The following is a 15,005-nucleotide window of genomic DNA, read 5'->3' as shown; positions in this document are numbered from 1 at the left end:
TATTGAAATATTTAAATAAATAATAATAAAAAAATATGCCTGCGTAACAACAACGAAACACTCTTAAATGATAATGATAATAATAATAACAAACTAACAAAAACAAATTATTAATACTAGTTATATATATTTTCTGTGGTGGTTTCTAGAGTTATATACGTTTCATCCTCCGATTGGATGACTGCGCTGTCAATCACGCTACGGCGCAGCCTGCTATTCTCAAAGTGAATCAGCTGAGAGCGCTGAATGTGCAAGTGAAGACAATTACTCAAATAGCGGTAGAGTTGTTCCGCCTATTACGTAGCACTCTCAGTCCATTCAGTGCTTTCTGTTTGTGTGAGGGACTGGGGAGTCATAGGAGTGCATTCATCGGCCTCAGCAGCAGGAGGAAGAGCTGGCAGGTACAGTGTTGTCTGACCTTAACCAGGCCATAAAAAGATCAACAATGACAGCGTGCTGAATATTGACCGCCGCCTCGCCATTTGTCCACGGGAAAAGTCAACTTTGAAACACACGACATTGTTAGCGGCTTGCTTATTTACTTGTTTTCCTGCTTTTGCTGAACAGGTCACTCACAGGACAGGTGGACATTAGCTCGTAAACCACCAACCCACTTTAGATATGGACATTTCTGTGGTTTTGGGCTGCTCTCTGGGTGCTGCCCTTGGGGCTGGGATCCTTGCATCCTATAAACTGGGCTTACTTTACCAGCTATTTCATAAGGTATGAAACATTGTGACAAATCTGCATTGAATATAATATCTACACTTTTCACAACATAGTTTGACATCTATCTATCTATCTATCTATCTATCTATCTATCTAGTTGTCTATCTATCTATCTATCTATCTATCTGTCTATCTATCTATTTGTCTATCTATCTATCTAGTAGTGACTTTTACAATAATAAAACATGCATGTTTAATAACTATACAAGAATTGTAAACTACCAGGTGAAGAAGCACAGTTTTGCATGAGTATTGTATATGTGTGCCAGGTGTACAGGTGTATGATTACTCTTGCCTAACAACAACAGCAGGAGATGGGTTATTGTTTATTTTGTTTTTCAACAAAACAAAAGGTGCTGTAATAAAAGGCCTGCTTTCCAGACTCCAGTGGCAAACAATTTGTCACCTATTAAGCATTTGTATTGTACCGCCAGAAATATATATAAAAGCGTATGGTTTGGTTTGTAAGAATTAAGTAAACAAGTAAAACCGGCAGTGAGTGTCTCTTCACAAACCCTGTCTAGCTTTTTTGGCAAAGAGTTCACAGGAACACGGTAAGATTAGTCTGATATATTTATTACGGCATGAAATGAAAATGCATGAATATATTTTCTAAATGCATGCATTTTTAAACAAAATGTCATAACTGGACCTTTCGGTGAAAATTAATGTTTTTCAGGACTTTTTCAATCATTTAGTCACTAAAACCTGATCCTGCAAGCTCACATTCATCGGCCTCCACTTTTGTTTGCAGTGCTTACGTCTTAATATCCAATCAACAACCAACTCGTTGAACCAAGTCCGACCCAAGTTTTTTTTCCTATAATCTGTCACACTTGGATGCACTGAAAAAATGGAACATATACAATTTTTACTCAGAAATTGGTAGTAAATTTCACAAATATAAAAAAAAATCAAGCAAGTAAGAAAGTGCATTAAATGTGAAATTTTGAAGTAGAAAGACTACAATAGTATTTTACATTTACATTTAGTCATTTAGCAGATGCTTTTATCTAAAGAAATTTACAAATGAGGACAATGGAAGCAATCAAAATCAACAAAAGAGCAATGATATTCAAGTGCTATAGCAAGTCTCAGTTTAACGCAGTACAAGTAACAAGGTTTTTTTAAAATTATATAATAAATCAAAAGAAAATAGATAGAATAGAAAAGGAATAGACCAAGCTAGTGTTAGAGGCCAATTTTGCTTTTGTTAATTGTATAATAATAAAAAGAAAACAAATAGAATACAAATAGATTAGAGAAGTTAGTGTGGTGGTTTTGTAGGCAAACATAAATACCTTGAATTTTATGCAAGCAGCTATTGGTAGCCAGTGCAGATTGATAAACAGAGGTGTGACATGCATTCTTTTCGTCTCATTAAAAATTAATCTTGCTGCCGCATTCTGGATTAATTGTAAAGGTTTGATAGAACTGTCTGGAAGACCTGCCGAGAGAGCGTTGCAATAGTCTAGCCTGCACAGAACAAGAGCTTGAACAAGGAGTTGTGAAGCATGTTCCGAAAGAAAGGGCCTGATCTTCTTGATGCTGAATAAAGCAAATCTGCAGGACTGTACAGTTTTAGCAATGTGGTCTGAGGAAATCAGCTGATCATCAATCATAACTCCAAGGTTTTTGGCTGTTTTTGGAGGAGTTATGGTTGATGTGCCTAACTGAATGATGAATTTGTGATGAAATGATGGGTTTGATGGAACCACAATTAGTTCTGTCTTGGCAAGGTTGAGTTGAAAGTGATGGTCCTTCATCCAGTAAGAACTGTCTCCTAGACAAGCTGAAATGAGAACAGGATGGAATGAGAGGTAGAGTTGAGTGTCATCAGCATAGCAGTGATATGAAAAGCTATGTTTCTGAATGACAGAACCTAGTGATGCCATGTAGACAGAGAAGAGAAGTGGTCCAAGAACTGAGCCCTGAGGCACCCCAGTAGTTAGATTTTGCGGCTTGGACACCTCACCTCCAAGATACCTTGAAGGACCTATCTGAGTGATAAGACTCAAACCACTGGAGTGTGGTTCCTGAGATGCCCTTTGTCAGTAGGGTTGACAGGAGTATCCCGTGGTTAACTGTGTCAGAAGCAGCGGACAGATCAAGCAAGATAAATATTAAAGATTTGTAATCTGCTCTTGCCAGTCTTAGGGCTTCAACAACTGAGAGCAAGGGAGTCTCGGTTGAATGTCCACTACTGAAACCAGATTGTCGAGGAGGTTGTTCTGTGTGAAAGGCAGAGACTTGGTTGAACACAGCTCGTTCAAGTGGTTTTGCAATGAAAGGAAGAAGGGAAACCAGTCTGTAGTTCTCTAAAAGAGATTGGTTAAGGGTGGGTTTTTTTAAGTAGTGGTGTTATACGAGTCTGTCTGAATGCTGAGGGAAAAACACCAGTGTGAAGGAATGTTGATGTGAGTGAGTGCAGGTACAACTGCAGGAGAAATGGCTTGAAGTAGATGAGATACAATAGGACTGAACAGGCAAGTAATAGGATGATTAGAAAGGATGAGTTTGGAGACTTCTGCCTCAGAGTTAATTATTAAAAAACTTATTCCATTTTTGTTTTATTTACAACTTGAAAAATATTTTTTTCCCAGTGTGTACATCACAATACAGATGAAAATATCTGTTACTACTTTCATTTCATTGCAACTTTAATGTTAATCATTCCCAGACAGAGAGACAGAGCCCTCGACATGGAGGTGAGAGCGTGGCGGAGGTTTTGCGAGCTCATGACATCAAATTTGTCTTCACGTTGGTAGGAGGACACATCTCACCCATCCTGGTGGCCTGTGAGAAACTTGGCATCCGCATTGTCGACACACGCCACGAGGCCACAGCTGTGTTTGCTGCCGATGCCGTAGCAAGACTTTCTGGTAAGATTGAATCAAAAACAGAAAAGCAGACACATCATGTTAGAAGATGTAGGAGAAGCTGGTTAATCTTGTGTTTTGTTGATATAGGTACAGTCGGTGTGGCTGCGGTGACGGCGGGGCCGGGGCTGACGAACACAGTGACTGCGGTGAAAAATGCTCAAATGGCCGAATCACCGCTGCTTCTGATTGGCGGTGCTGCTGCCACTCTCTTACAGGTCAGGAAGTGCTGTATAGTCTATGAGTCACGTGCTGTTCATACGCATGTCACCTGCATATTTGCTCTCTGCTCTGGTTAGCTTATGCCTCTATAACTTCCTTATCTTTTCTTTATATTTTTATCTGTGTCTTGTGTAAACACTGGATTTTATCTCAGCTCTGGAGTGATTCTCAGGGAGCTAGCCTTGAACCATGACAGCAAGGATTTTGTCATTCGTCATTCACACAAAATTTTTAATTCCAAAAAATAATTTTTGTTACAAACCTGTATGACTGTTTGGTAACCAAACAAGTTTGTCTTCCATTGGATGGAGACTCCCAAAAGTCATAGACAATGAAAATATGTTCTTATGAAAACAGAACTTTGGTTTTATGATATATACAACACAAATTGTTGCTGCACTGCACTGCATCTACTAATGGCCTGTTCACACAACAATAACAATAATGATACTTACTGTATAACTAACTATATTAGCATCCACAACAACACTCAATAACATTCTGTTTATTATAAGCATGTGCTGCAGTTATGTCGTCTGCTGCATTAAATGCTCAAGCTCTGGATTCTGATTGGCTGTCAATTTTTTATCATTAATCAGCTGAAAAAAATTGTTCTGAAAGTAATTCCAACAACATTGTTGTCGTTGATATAGTTATGATGTGGACTTGCCTATTGTCATAGATTTAGAATAATTATTACAACTTTCTAGTTATATTAATTGCTACACTTATTGTTTTTGGTGTAAACAGGCTTTTAATCAGTTGAATTTCTGTGAAATAATTGTTGGTTGTCACCTGCATTATTCTTGTGTCATTAATTATGTCTGACGGTTTCTTTGCAGGGTAGAGGTGCACTGCAGGATATTGACCAAATGTCCCTCTTCAAGCCTCTATGTAAGTTTTGTGCGTCAGTGAGGACTGTGAGAGAAATTGTTCCCACTGTCAGAAAAGCCTTGGCCGTCGCACAGTCTGGCACACCAGGTACAGTGACGCTGAAATATACTCTACATACCTATTCGCCATTCTGACATTCAAATATCCTATTAACTTGATTTTGTGCAAATCCGAGGACTTTTTATTTTGTGTGGGTGGTTTATGTGAATGGGTCTTTGAGGGGAACTGACTCTACATGCTAAATTTTTAATGCAGACATTGGATGCAAAAATCTAATTTTTCTTAGAAATGTGTCTTAACAGTGTGTGAACGCAACTACCCTACTAGGGCTGCAGGATAAATTGAAATGGAATCGAGATCGCGATTCGACAGAGGCTGCGATTGTCATGCATATCTTTCAGTGAAGTACGGTTCTGTGATCAGCAGTAAATCTGCATCCAAAGGCCAGAGGGCGCTCTCACGCTGAAAATCCAAATGTGACACAAAGAAGAAATCTAGGAAATGCCTATAGCAGTAGCTTATGATTTAAGATTTAACTGCTTTTATTGATTCCACGTGACTAATAAATACACAATTATGACAATATATGGTTTATCCGAGTTATTATTAGTATAATTTTCATTAAAATAAAGTATATTCATAATGCAATGCCTTTATCACTGCTTAGAATACCAAGAAACATGTTACGTGCCTTATTCTTTGTAAGAAGACACATCATCTCACAGAAGTATTTATTTCAAACACTCGATTGACGTTATGAAGTGAGTCTGGAGTAAGAATACGTTTTTAAATGTGGTATTTTCACATGCTTTCAGATGGAGCAGCATTTACTACACAGAACCGTAGTTCACTGAGAAGCTATGCAAACAGCTGTCATTATAGCAAATGATTTCTTCGATTTCATAATCGCGCAATAAATTTTTTTCGTTTTTTTGTAACTTGTCAGTGAACTATGGCTCTGTGTAGTAAATGCTGCTCTATCTGAAAGCATGTGATGATGATTTACTGCTGATTACAGAACCGGCTTTACTAACAAAATGTGCATGACAATCACATTCGATTAATCGTGCAGCCCTATACCCTATAATGATAAAAATCAATTCTCCCCTTTTTTAAAGAGCAGGTCAGATGGTATTTTAAAGTGTCCCAATATTGTATTGGAGTCCCCTACATCAGGTTTAAATGCATCTAAGGTCAGAAAACATTGTAATTTTCTCAGAATATACATTTAATATTAGAGTCATTTGCCAATGATTAGGAAATGATTCGTTTCAAGCAAGTTCGGAGCAAGCCCCTCCCTTCCTCAAGCCTACTCTGCTCTGATTGGTCAGCTAGCCAAACCTGTTGTGATTGGCACAGAGATGAGTCCTTGAGCCAGTTAGCCAGCGCTACCATTGACAAAGCACCTTTACATAAAAACAATAATATAGTCAATCCGTTCTTATAATGACATAAAATACAAAAACACTTATGCAAGTGAATCGTGCCCACAGCTAATGTGTAGCTGCTAAACTGTGAACACTAGGTGGATACTTTAGCCGAGTGCTAACGTGACTAACTGATTAAACAATACAGTTTGTAAACCAAAATATGTCTACTGTAATGTCTTAACTTTTAATCAGAACGCAGAACAGTTGTATCACAGGAGCACCAGCCGAAATCACTCATCTCTCCCGCATTAACCCTGTAACTGCCAGTGCAGCACAATAAACAGCAGTTTCACAATTATTATAAAGTCTGTGTGCTACACTACATTCTTTATTATTAAACAAAGTAATTAGAACAACGTCAGTCTACAATAATCGACATATTCTTAGGTTCACTGCAAATTTTTAGAACTACTTCAGTAAGACAGTAATATCATGCTTTACCTGGAAACCTAAAGCTGCACTAGGTACACATCACATATTGGCACAAAAAAAATTATATTTTGAGCACTCAATTGAAAATGTACACCTAACGTATCAATCATACTACTTACAGGTCATGGTTCAGAGAGCTTGTTAGTCCAAATTAAGAAGATTAGAAGCCAAGGAAGATAAAAACCAAGATTAGAGAAGCAGTTCTTGATAAAAATGACAAGCACACAACAAAAGGCTCGAATTGTATTTCTGTGGTATCCTTGAACACAGCGTCTTCTCAACATGATGTAAACGCACTAATAGCAGAAGTGTTTGTGGGCAGATCAGACTCTGTTCGTATTTCGCGGGCAGGTGGGGATTATGCAAATGTGTTACCCAGTGACGTACAAGCAAACAGGCAAAAGAGTCGAAAATATAACGACTCGTTACGGCGATTCAGAACCGACTCTCTCTTTTGAGAGACGATATCTTTATTTATCATGCACTTTTTTGATTAACAACTTTGAAGATTGTTTTCATTTAAGGATAGCTACGTTATAAACTGCAAAAGAGAGATTTTTCAAAAACCCATATGACCTGCTCTTTAATCCCCAAGAAACCTAAACTGTCATAATTATAAACGTTTTGATTTTCTGAGGATGACATCATACTGTTCAGGCCCTGCCCATGACCACTGATGTACTGTCCCGTATTAGCGTATTTCCGCCCTCAGCCAGTTGCACTCTGTCTGCCATTTTCTTTGCGCTTGATCAGCTCTAGTGGCAATAGTGTCTTGTAAGCAATGCAGGGGTTTTGTAGTGAACATAAGAGTTTTCATTCTCTCCCATTTTCTTAATTTTTGTTTTTGATGATAATGAGCCACCAAATACACAAAAAACTGGAGAGGGGTGGAGTGGGGTGGGCAGTAGCTCACGATCATTTAAAGGGACATGCACCGAAAAGGGTTGCTGTGAACGGAGCTGTTTTTGACAGGGTAAAAAGGGTGGTGTTTTACACGACCATTGAGGAATTTTAACCAAAGTACTGTATGTTGCAGACGTTTCAATGAAGACCCTAAAGAAACATACCAACTTGTGGAAAACTTTATAAAGTTTCTTAAAAACTTTTTGTTTTTGTCAAAACTTGTATTGTTTTAACTCTAAAGTTGTTTAAATTGTCTTTTTATCATTTTACATATAGTTCTATCAGAATTTTCTTTTTTTTCCTTTCTTTTTTTCAATATTAAAGAGTGTTGAAGGCTATTATTTGTATTATTAGACACAAAATATGTGACCCTGGACCACGAAACCAGTCATAAGTAGCACGGTTATGTTTGTAGCTATAGTTAAGTCAACAATATGTATGGTTCGAAATTATAAATTTTTCTTTTCATGCCAAAAATCATTAGAATATTAAGTAAAGATCATGTTCCATGAAAATATTTTGTAAATTTCCTACAGTAAAAATATCAAAACTTAATTTTTGATTAGTAATATGCATTGCTTAGAACTTCATCTGAACAACTTTAAAGGCGATTTTCTCAAAATTTAGATTTTTTTTTTGCAGCCGCAGCTTCCAGATTTTCAAGTTGTTGCATCTCAGCCGAATATTGTCCTATATCCTGGCAAACCTCAATTAAAAAAAAAAATTATAGCCTTATGACTGGTTTTGTGGTCCAGGGTCACATATGTAATAATACAAATACTTAAGATAACGTCACCTTTTTCAACCATCCAGAGTTTTCAGGTGTATTACTACAGCACAAATTATGTAATTATTTTATTTTATCTTTCATTGAGCGAATTTTGTAATTATATGTAAATGAGTGCTGTTTTTTAATTCTGTGAGCATAATTCTACATTATTCCTTTGATTCACAGGCCCAGTGTTTATAGAGTTTCCCATAGACACGTTGTACCCTTACCATGTGGTGGAAAAAGAGTTTGCCCCTAAAAACACTCCTAAAGGCCTGATGGGGAAAATCATTGCATGGTATAAACATTTCTCACTATTCACAAACTATTATTCCTGCACATGATCTTGTTATTAAATGACAAGTGATGTTTTTTAAATAACCGACTTTACCATGACTGAAACAATTGCCGTTCTTGTCATCACATAGGTATCTCCGGAATCATTTATCAAACTTGTTTGCTGGAGCTTGGGAGACACGTGATCTGTCCCCACTTCCTGTTCACATACCCCATGCCACAGAGGATGAGGTGAAACTTGTCTACCCTGTTGTGGCATATATTGTATTGAAGTTAGACTGTAGATTCAACTGATCATGATAATGATAATGTTACACGATTCTATTATCATCATCCTGTCTCAGTATATAACACATTAAACGACACCTGGAGCCAGTTGCATAAACTTAGCCTCTATCTGAAGACAGTGTCTTAAGAACTAGTCTGACCAATTAGTAGTTAAGCAAGAGGTAATCAGTGACCACTTTAAAGAAGCATGATCAGTTTTAAAGAAGAAAAAAAAATAGTTGACTAACTAAACCTTTATGCAGAAGACTAGTCTAAACCTTTATGCAACTACCCCAGGAAAGAAAGCTTAAAGATGAAGGATAAATGTTGAAATGTTGACTTGTGCCCCAAATACAGAAGATAAGATCACATTGCACTTTGAGTGGCTCTTAACCTTTTACTCTTTCCAGGTCCAAAGGTGTGTGGAATTGGTGAGCAGAGCCAAGAAACCTGTCATACTGTTAGGCAGTCAGGCAACATTGCCCCCTACACCAGCGGATGATGTCAGGTAAATGAGTAGCTGTCTCTTCAAACGTTCATTGAACAGTTCAGGGGTCGCCTTTTCAGGTCTGTAAATCTCTGACCTTTGGGTCACCAGTCCAGATTTACCCACTACAACTCTTCCTGTAAATTAATGCTGACATATTAAATTAATTCATACATTGCCAGACAAAAATGTGGACGCACCTGCTCAAAGACATAAGTGTGAGATAACACATAACTATGCAAATTATGTAGTGAAACAAATCAACACCATCTTATATTTTGTCTTAAGTGTCATAATACGTACCTAGATTTATAAAATGCATCCTGGAATGCTGTAAAACCGTATTGAAAAATGTAATATATGGTGACTTCCCACTCTCTAATTCATCTATTTAAAACATATTAAAGTTATTAAATATTATTTCTTTACTTATTTAGTTAATACAGAGGCACAGCTGTGTAAATGTATCTACAGATGCCACTTCATGTATTTCAGTATAAACATTTAGATCACAAGGATTTCTAAGATCCTAAGAAATGTAAACTCAGTATGTGTGTCCAGACTGTTGACTTTTGGTACTGTATATATAGATTACATTGATCAAAAATGCATTTGGTTTCAAGTCCAAAACAACAACAACCAGTGATTTACATGATTGATCATACGCACCCATAACACGTGCATGAAGTCAATTTTTAGTCAGATTTTTAGGGTTTTTTTCTATGCTTCGTTTACAGAAAGGCCTTAGAATCTTTAGGCATTCCCTGCTTCCTGGGTGGAATGTCCCGAGGGATGCTGGGAAAGAACAGCCCACTGCACATTAGACAAAACAGGAGAGATGCCTTAAAAGATGCTGACCTCGTGCTGCTGGCAGGTGGGAAACAATGCCACCTACTGAACTGTTGGAATATGTGCAGAAATGTTTTCCATACACATACTCTGTGTTTGGAAAGTCTGGAAATCTCAGTGAATTTAAAAAATTGCGATTCCATACCTGGAAAAGTCAGTTAATGCATTTCATACATACACAAGTCATGGAATTATTTATAAAATATTAAATTTTTTGGCAAGTGGGAAAGTGTGGGAACTCTGGGTTTTGCGTAGTTCTTGTTCCTGGATGTGTTTGTTTTGGTGTATAGGCACGGTGTGTGATTTCAGACTGAGCTACGGAAGAGTGCTGAACCGACGGAGCAAAATCATCGCCGTCAACAGAGACAGGAGTCAGCTACTAAAGAACTCCGACATGTTCTGGAAGCCAACAGTGGCCATTCAAGGTAAACAGCTACATTTTACTTTTACATAATCTATAGTTCTGTCATGACAACTCTCGGAGGGATTGGCATGGTAATGTACATTCAATTGAGTTCAAGTCAAGTTTATTTGTATAGCGCTTTTTATGATACACATCATTGCAAAGCAACTTTACAGAAAATTAAGTTTCTACAATATTTAGTAGTAGCATATCAGTGATTACTGTCAGTTTATGTGCATACAGCAGAAATGTTCAGAAAAATCAATAAAAGACGTAAACAAACAGAAGATTAACACTATTAACAGCAATTATGCAATCAAACTTAGAGCAAGATGTGGTAGTTCTGTATGTTGTTTCAGGATTAGCATCATCTGAGGTCCTCTGAGGGGCTGGCATCATCTCTTCTCAGGTGTTCTGGATCCAGACTGGAGCTGGGATGTAAATCCCGTGGCAAAACAAAGAAACAAATAGAGACATAATTAGCGTAGCTGCTGTTCCAGCCAAGTAAAATTAATTAGTTTAACATGTACATGACCGTGTTAATGTATTTGGTCTTGGCAGAATAGATCTGCTACGCTGCTGCTGCAAAGCAAGTACCGAGACTTGCTACTGCCAATACATCCACAACATGCTGCTGTGAGCATGTAAGAAATATTGCTGCAGCAAATATAACATACATGAAATATAACCCCCATATAGCATACATAAATCACCTCGTAGCAGATCTACACAGGTGGAGCTGGGGAAGGTGGAGGGTTTCTGAAGCAAGCTGCAACTCCTACAGCAAGCACTAGTCATATATTTGAATATTGAGCAGCACGCTCATTGGCTACCGATACAGAAGAGAACAAATCAGCTGTGCCATGTGATAATGATGTCATTAGGTCAGATTGAGTTTGACCTATCGGACTGCGCCATCGAACATGCCAGAACTCTGTATTTATATATTTTTATAATATATAAATTTTATGTCACAAGGTTTCCTTTCCTAACTTATTCAGGTGATGCTGGTTCTTTCCTTGTGCGTCTCTCGAAAGCCCTGAAGGGACACAGATGTCCAGAGGAATGGCCTAGGAGCCTGAAAGAGGGAGATGCCGTCAAAGAGAAAGCTAACAGGTGATCTTATCTCAGCTGCTTGGATTCGTTGTCTCTGGAGAGAGAATCAAGCCTACACTACTTGGCTAAAAACATATGGACATCCAAACAATTGGCAGTGTTCCCTCCTGATAAATAAAAGGGGTGTCTGTCCATATACTTTTGGCTATGTTTGTTGTTGTCTACCAGTATAGGTTCTCATTATGCCAGTTTTTGCCGTCAGATCAAAAGCAGATGAGAAGACAGAGAGGCATTTGAACCCTCTGAGTGTTTTGCATCGTGTGGATGAGCTCTTGGCTGAGGACAGCATCATAGTGGCTGATGGCGGTGATTTTGTCGGCAGCGCAGCATATATCATGAGACCCCGGGGCCCGCTCCGCTGGCTGGACCCAGGTTAGAGGCAGAGCCGTCACAGCTATTGTGTTTGTGCTTCCATAAGATTATCGTCTGTTATGTCTGAATCTGTAGGTTCTTCAAGTTGTTCAAATGCTCACAACGTAAGATGATTCAAGCTTTTTTGAATTAACATAACAGCACTTACACACTTTTTATCCGTTCAAAACAACATATCCATATATATTTAAATAATTTTTAATACATTCTTCTTTTGTCCTGACAAGCAACGTCATTTCCTAACTGAGTTAATAAAAAAAAAAAGCATTGAAAGCATAAAAGAACTGTGGCAGCAGATTCATAATCCATCATTTTGACATTTTATTTAAATAACATGCTTGTTTTTGCCATTGAGTTCATTTTTTTATTATTATTATTATAATTTTGTTCATTTCTTGAAGTTATGTTCACTTTTGGTACAATTCTAATTCCATAATAATCTCCAGCTCTGTTTTGTCAAATCCACTCATAGTATTTGTGTTCATAATGATTTGTGGCTTCTCCCTTCATCAGGGGCCTTTGGGACTCTGGGTGTTGGAGGAGGTTTTGCTCTGGGAGCAAAACTTTGTCGATCTGAGTCTGAGGTAAGATTTTAAATCAAATATCAAATATTTTTTCTTGTTAAAAAAAATCACATTTCACTAAGCGCTCCATTTTATGCACAATACTGCCTTGATCACATTATAAGGGAGCATGTGAACGTAACCAATATCTTGTTTACAGGTATGGATCGTTTACGGCGATGGTTCACTTGGATATAGCGTGGCTGAATTTGATACCTTCACACGTCACAAGGTACAACCATAACACATGTAACATCCCTGATACAACACTGACTTTTACAGCATCAAGTTCAGTAGAACGTGTGTTTTAAAAAATGCACAACATTTCCAACCTCTTAAAGGGATAGTTCACCCATAATTATGTCATATATTTGCTCTTGACTTTTGTTCGTCTTTGAAACACAAATGCAGATGTTTTTAATAAAACATGAGGCATTTCTGTCCCTCCACTGAAAGTCCATTTCATCAAAACTTTAATGCTTCAAAAAGTTATTACAGTTCATTAAAGTAACACATATGAATTGAGTGCTATAATATGACTATGAGACATGATCATTTTGTATGATAAACAGATTTAATTTAGACTTTTATTTAGACATAGACAACCACAAAAGCAGCAAAAATTAAAAACTTCACACAAATCATTGCACACTTGCCCATAGACCTCCACTGTACGCTCACAACTATCAACAACACTTTGTTTTAACAAACTTGGATATTCACAGTGGAATTTGATGCTGCTAATTTAACCCGGAATATTCCTTTAAAAACATCCTTGCTGTGGCTTTTCTCTTGAAAACCTCTAACGACTGCCTTGTGGTCTCCTGCCAGACCCCAGTGATCGCTCTGGTGGGAAATGATGCGTGCTGGAGTCAGATCTCCAGAGAACAAGTGCCTATGCTGGGGAGTAACGTAGCCTGCGGTCTTGCCTTTACAGGTGAGAGGCTTTGCTGCAGTGCAGTCATTCAATTCTTGTTCACTGCATTTGTTTGAATTTCTACGCAGTAAAACTTTGTCTTATTGTCCACAAAAGTGTTTAATGTAGTGATTAAGCTCTTTTCCAAAGGGATGCACTGTATATTCATCAACCGTAGTGAGGAGTTGCTTCACTTACTGTTCCGTTCCACCTCTTCCTTGCAGATTACCATATTGTAGCCGATGGTTACGGGGGCAAAGGTTACCTGACTGGCCGAGAGGATGAGTCGCAGCTTGATGACATCATTAAAAAGGCGCAGAAGGAGTGCAGAGAGGGAAAGGCCGTTCTGCTGAATGTTCTCATTGGAAAAACTAACTTTAGGGAAGGTTCAATCTCAGTTTGAAGAGAAACACTGTGCCCCATCCTGCCTAGATACCCAAAGTCTTTCTGGTGTTGTCATGCTCAAAATATACCATAGGTTGCACCCTTTACAAAGTTTTATGGATTCAGCTGATTATTTTTAAAAAGAGTTCTAAGCAACAACATATCAGATGTTCAGAAACATTTCTTCTGTTATGCTGTGACTAATACAATGTTCGCAAAACTCTCAAGAACACGTCTCGGTCACGGTTCATCCCAAAACCAAAATAAGTAAATGATAAAATGTTTAAAGAAAATTAAGCTTGTGCTCAGGATCATTAAAAACATTTCTAGTATGACATATGTCCCCCAACTCTCATTACGTAAAGCAAAGAAGGGAGAAAATAATGATATATTATTTAAATCGTATTTTTAAAAAGTATTTATATACGGGGTAGTATTGTTGTATTTTAATTTATGCTAATTTTAAAAGAAATATTATATATAGCATGGTAATGAGAATATATATATATATATATATATATATATATATATATATATATATATATATATATATATATATATATATATATTGTCATTACTGATATATATAATCATTTTTTTCTTCTGAAATGTGAGCTTGGACATTTTTGGGAAGTTTTTGCAAATACTTTTTCATTAAGTTGAAAAGGAGCAAGCACAGTGCCTTCACTCTCTATAGCATTTTGTAAAATACTGTAAAAATCAGATTACCGGTGTGATAATCCAGTAAGTTTTGATCCAAATATTATTTTTGAAGCACACTTTAAGAAAACAAGACTTTATTTACCTAATAATAATGCATTGCCTGTGTTGTGTGAAGGCTTGCAGGATTGATTTCTCTGCTTCATACAGTTGAGTGCCTGTGATTACTGAATGTTAAACTGATCTTGTTCAGAAAATCAGAAATTTGTAAGAACTAATTTTCAAAGAACTAATATTTCAAAGGACATTAATATTTCACTAATTAATGAATCAAATGGGTCTATGTTTATTGGTCTAGAAATATCAGTGTAAACCAAAGTAATATCCTAGCAAATACTTGCAAATGCAGTTGGTGTTTTTGCTGCAGTATCAG

The 15,005-nt window shown here is 37.3% G+C and overlaps 1 protein-coding gene across 1 annotated transcript; it reads left to right on the top strand.

The window, feature by feature from the left end:
• The first annotated feature begins 240 nt into the window (after nucleotides 1-240).
• Nucleotides 241-14,400, top strand: LOC109066027 (2-hydroxyacyl-CoA lyase 2). Its single transcript, XM_042743551.1, has 16 exons — nucleotides 241-401; nucleotides 568-723; nucleotides 3,410-3,611; nucleotides 3,699-3,826; nucleotides 4,673-4,811; nucleotides 8,445-8,556; nucleotides 8,687-8,786; nucleotides 9,233-9,330; nucleotides 10,047-10,183; nucleotides 10,449-10,583; nucleotides 11,563-11,677; nucleotides 11,880-12,049; nucleotides 12,563-12,633; nucleotides 12,773-12,844; nucleotides 13,444-13,549; nucleotides 13,753-14,400. The coding sequence occupies exons 2-16, from the start codon at nucleotides 622-624 to the stop codon at nucleotides 13,929-13,931; spliced, it is 1,866 nt and encodes a 621-aa protein (XP_042599485.1). The 5' UTR covers nucleotides 241-401; nucleotides 568-621; the 3' UTR covers nucleotides 13,932-14,400.
• Nucleotides 14,401-15,005: the final 605 nt, after the last annotated feature.

This window comes from Cyprinus carpio, chromosome B18 (assembly GCF_018340385.1).
Source record: "Cyprinus carpio isolate SPL01 chromosome B18, ASM1834038v1, whole genome shotgun sequence".
Lineage (NCBI taxonomy): Eukaryota > Metazoa > Chordata > Actinopteri > Cypriniformes > Cyprinidae > Cyprinus > Cyprinus carpio.
This window is presented reverse-complemented; position numbering and strand designations above follow the sequence as displayed.

Bases quoted from the DNA above. Each gene is read 5' to 3' on its own strand.
- LOC109066027 (XM_042743551.1), top strand. From the start codon at position 622: ATGGACATTTCTGTGGTTTTGGGCTGCTCTCTGGGTGCTGCCCTTGGG. The intron at 9,331-10,046 runs GTAAATGAGTAG...CTTCGTTTACAG, and splicing joins ACACCAGCGGATGATGTCAG to AAAGGCCTTAGAATCTTTAG. The intron at 12,634-12,772 runs GTAAGATTTTAA...TCTTGTTTACAG, and splicing joins TTTGTCGATCTGAGTCTGAG to GTATGGATCGTTTACGGCGA.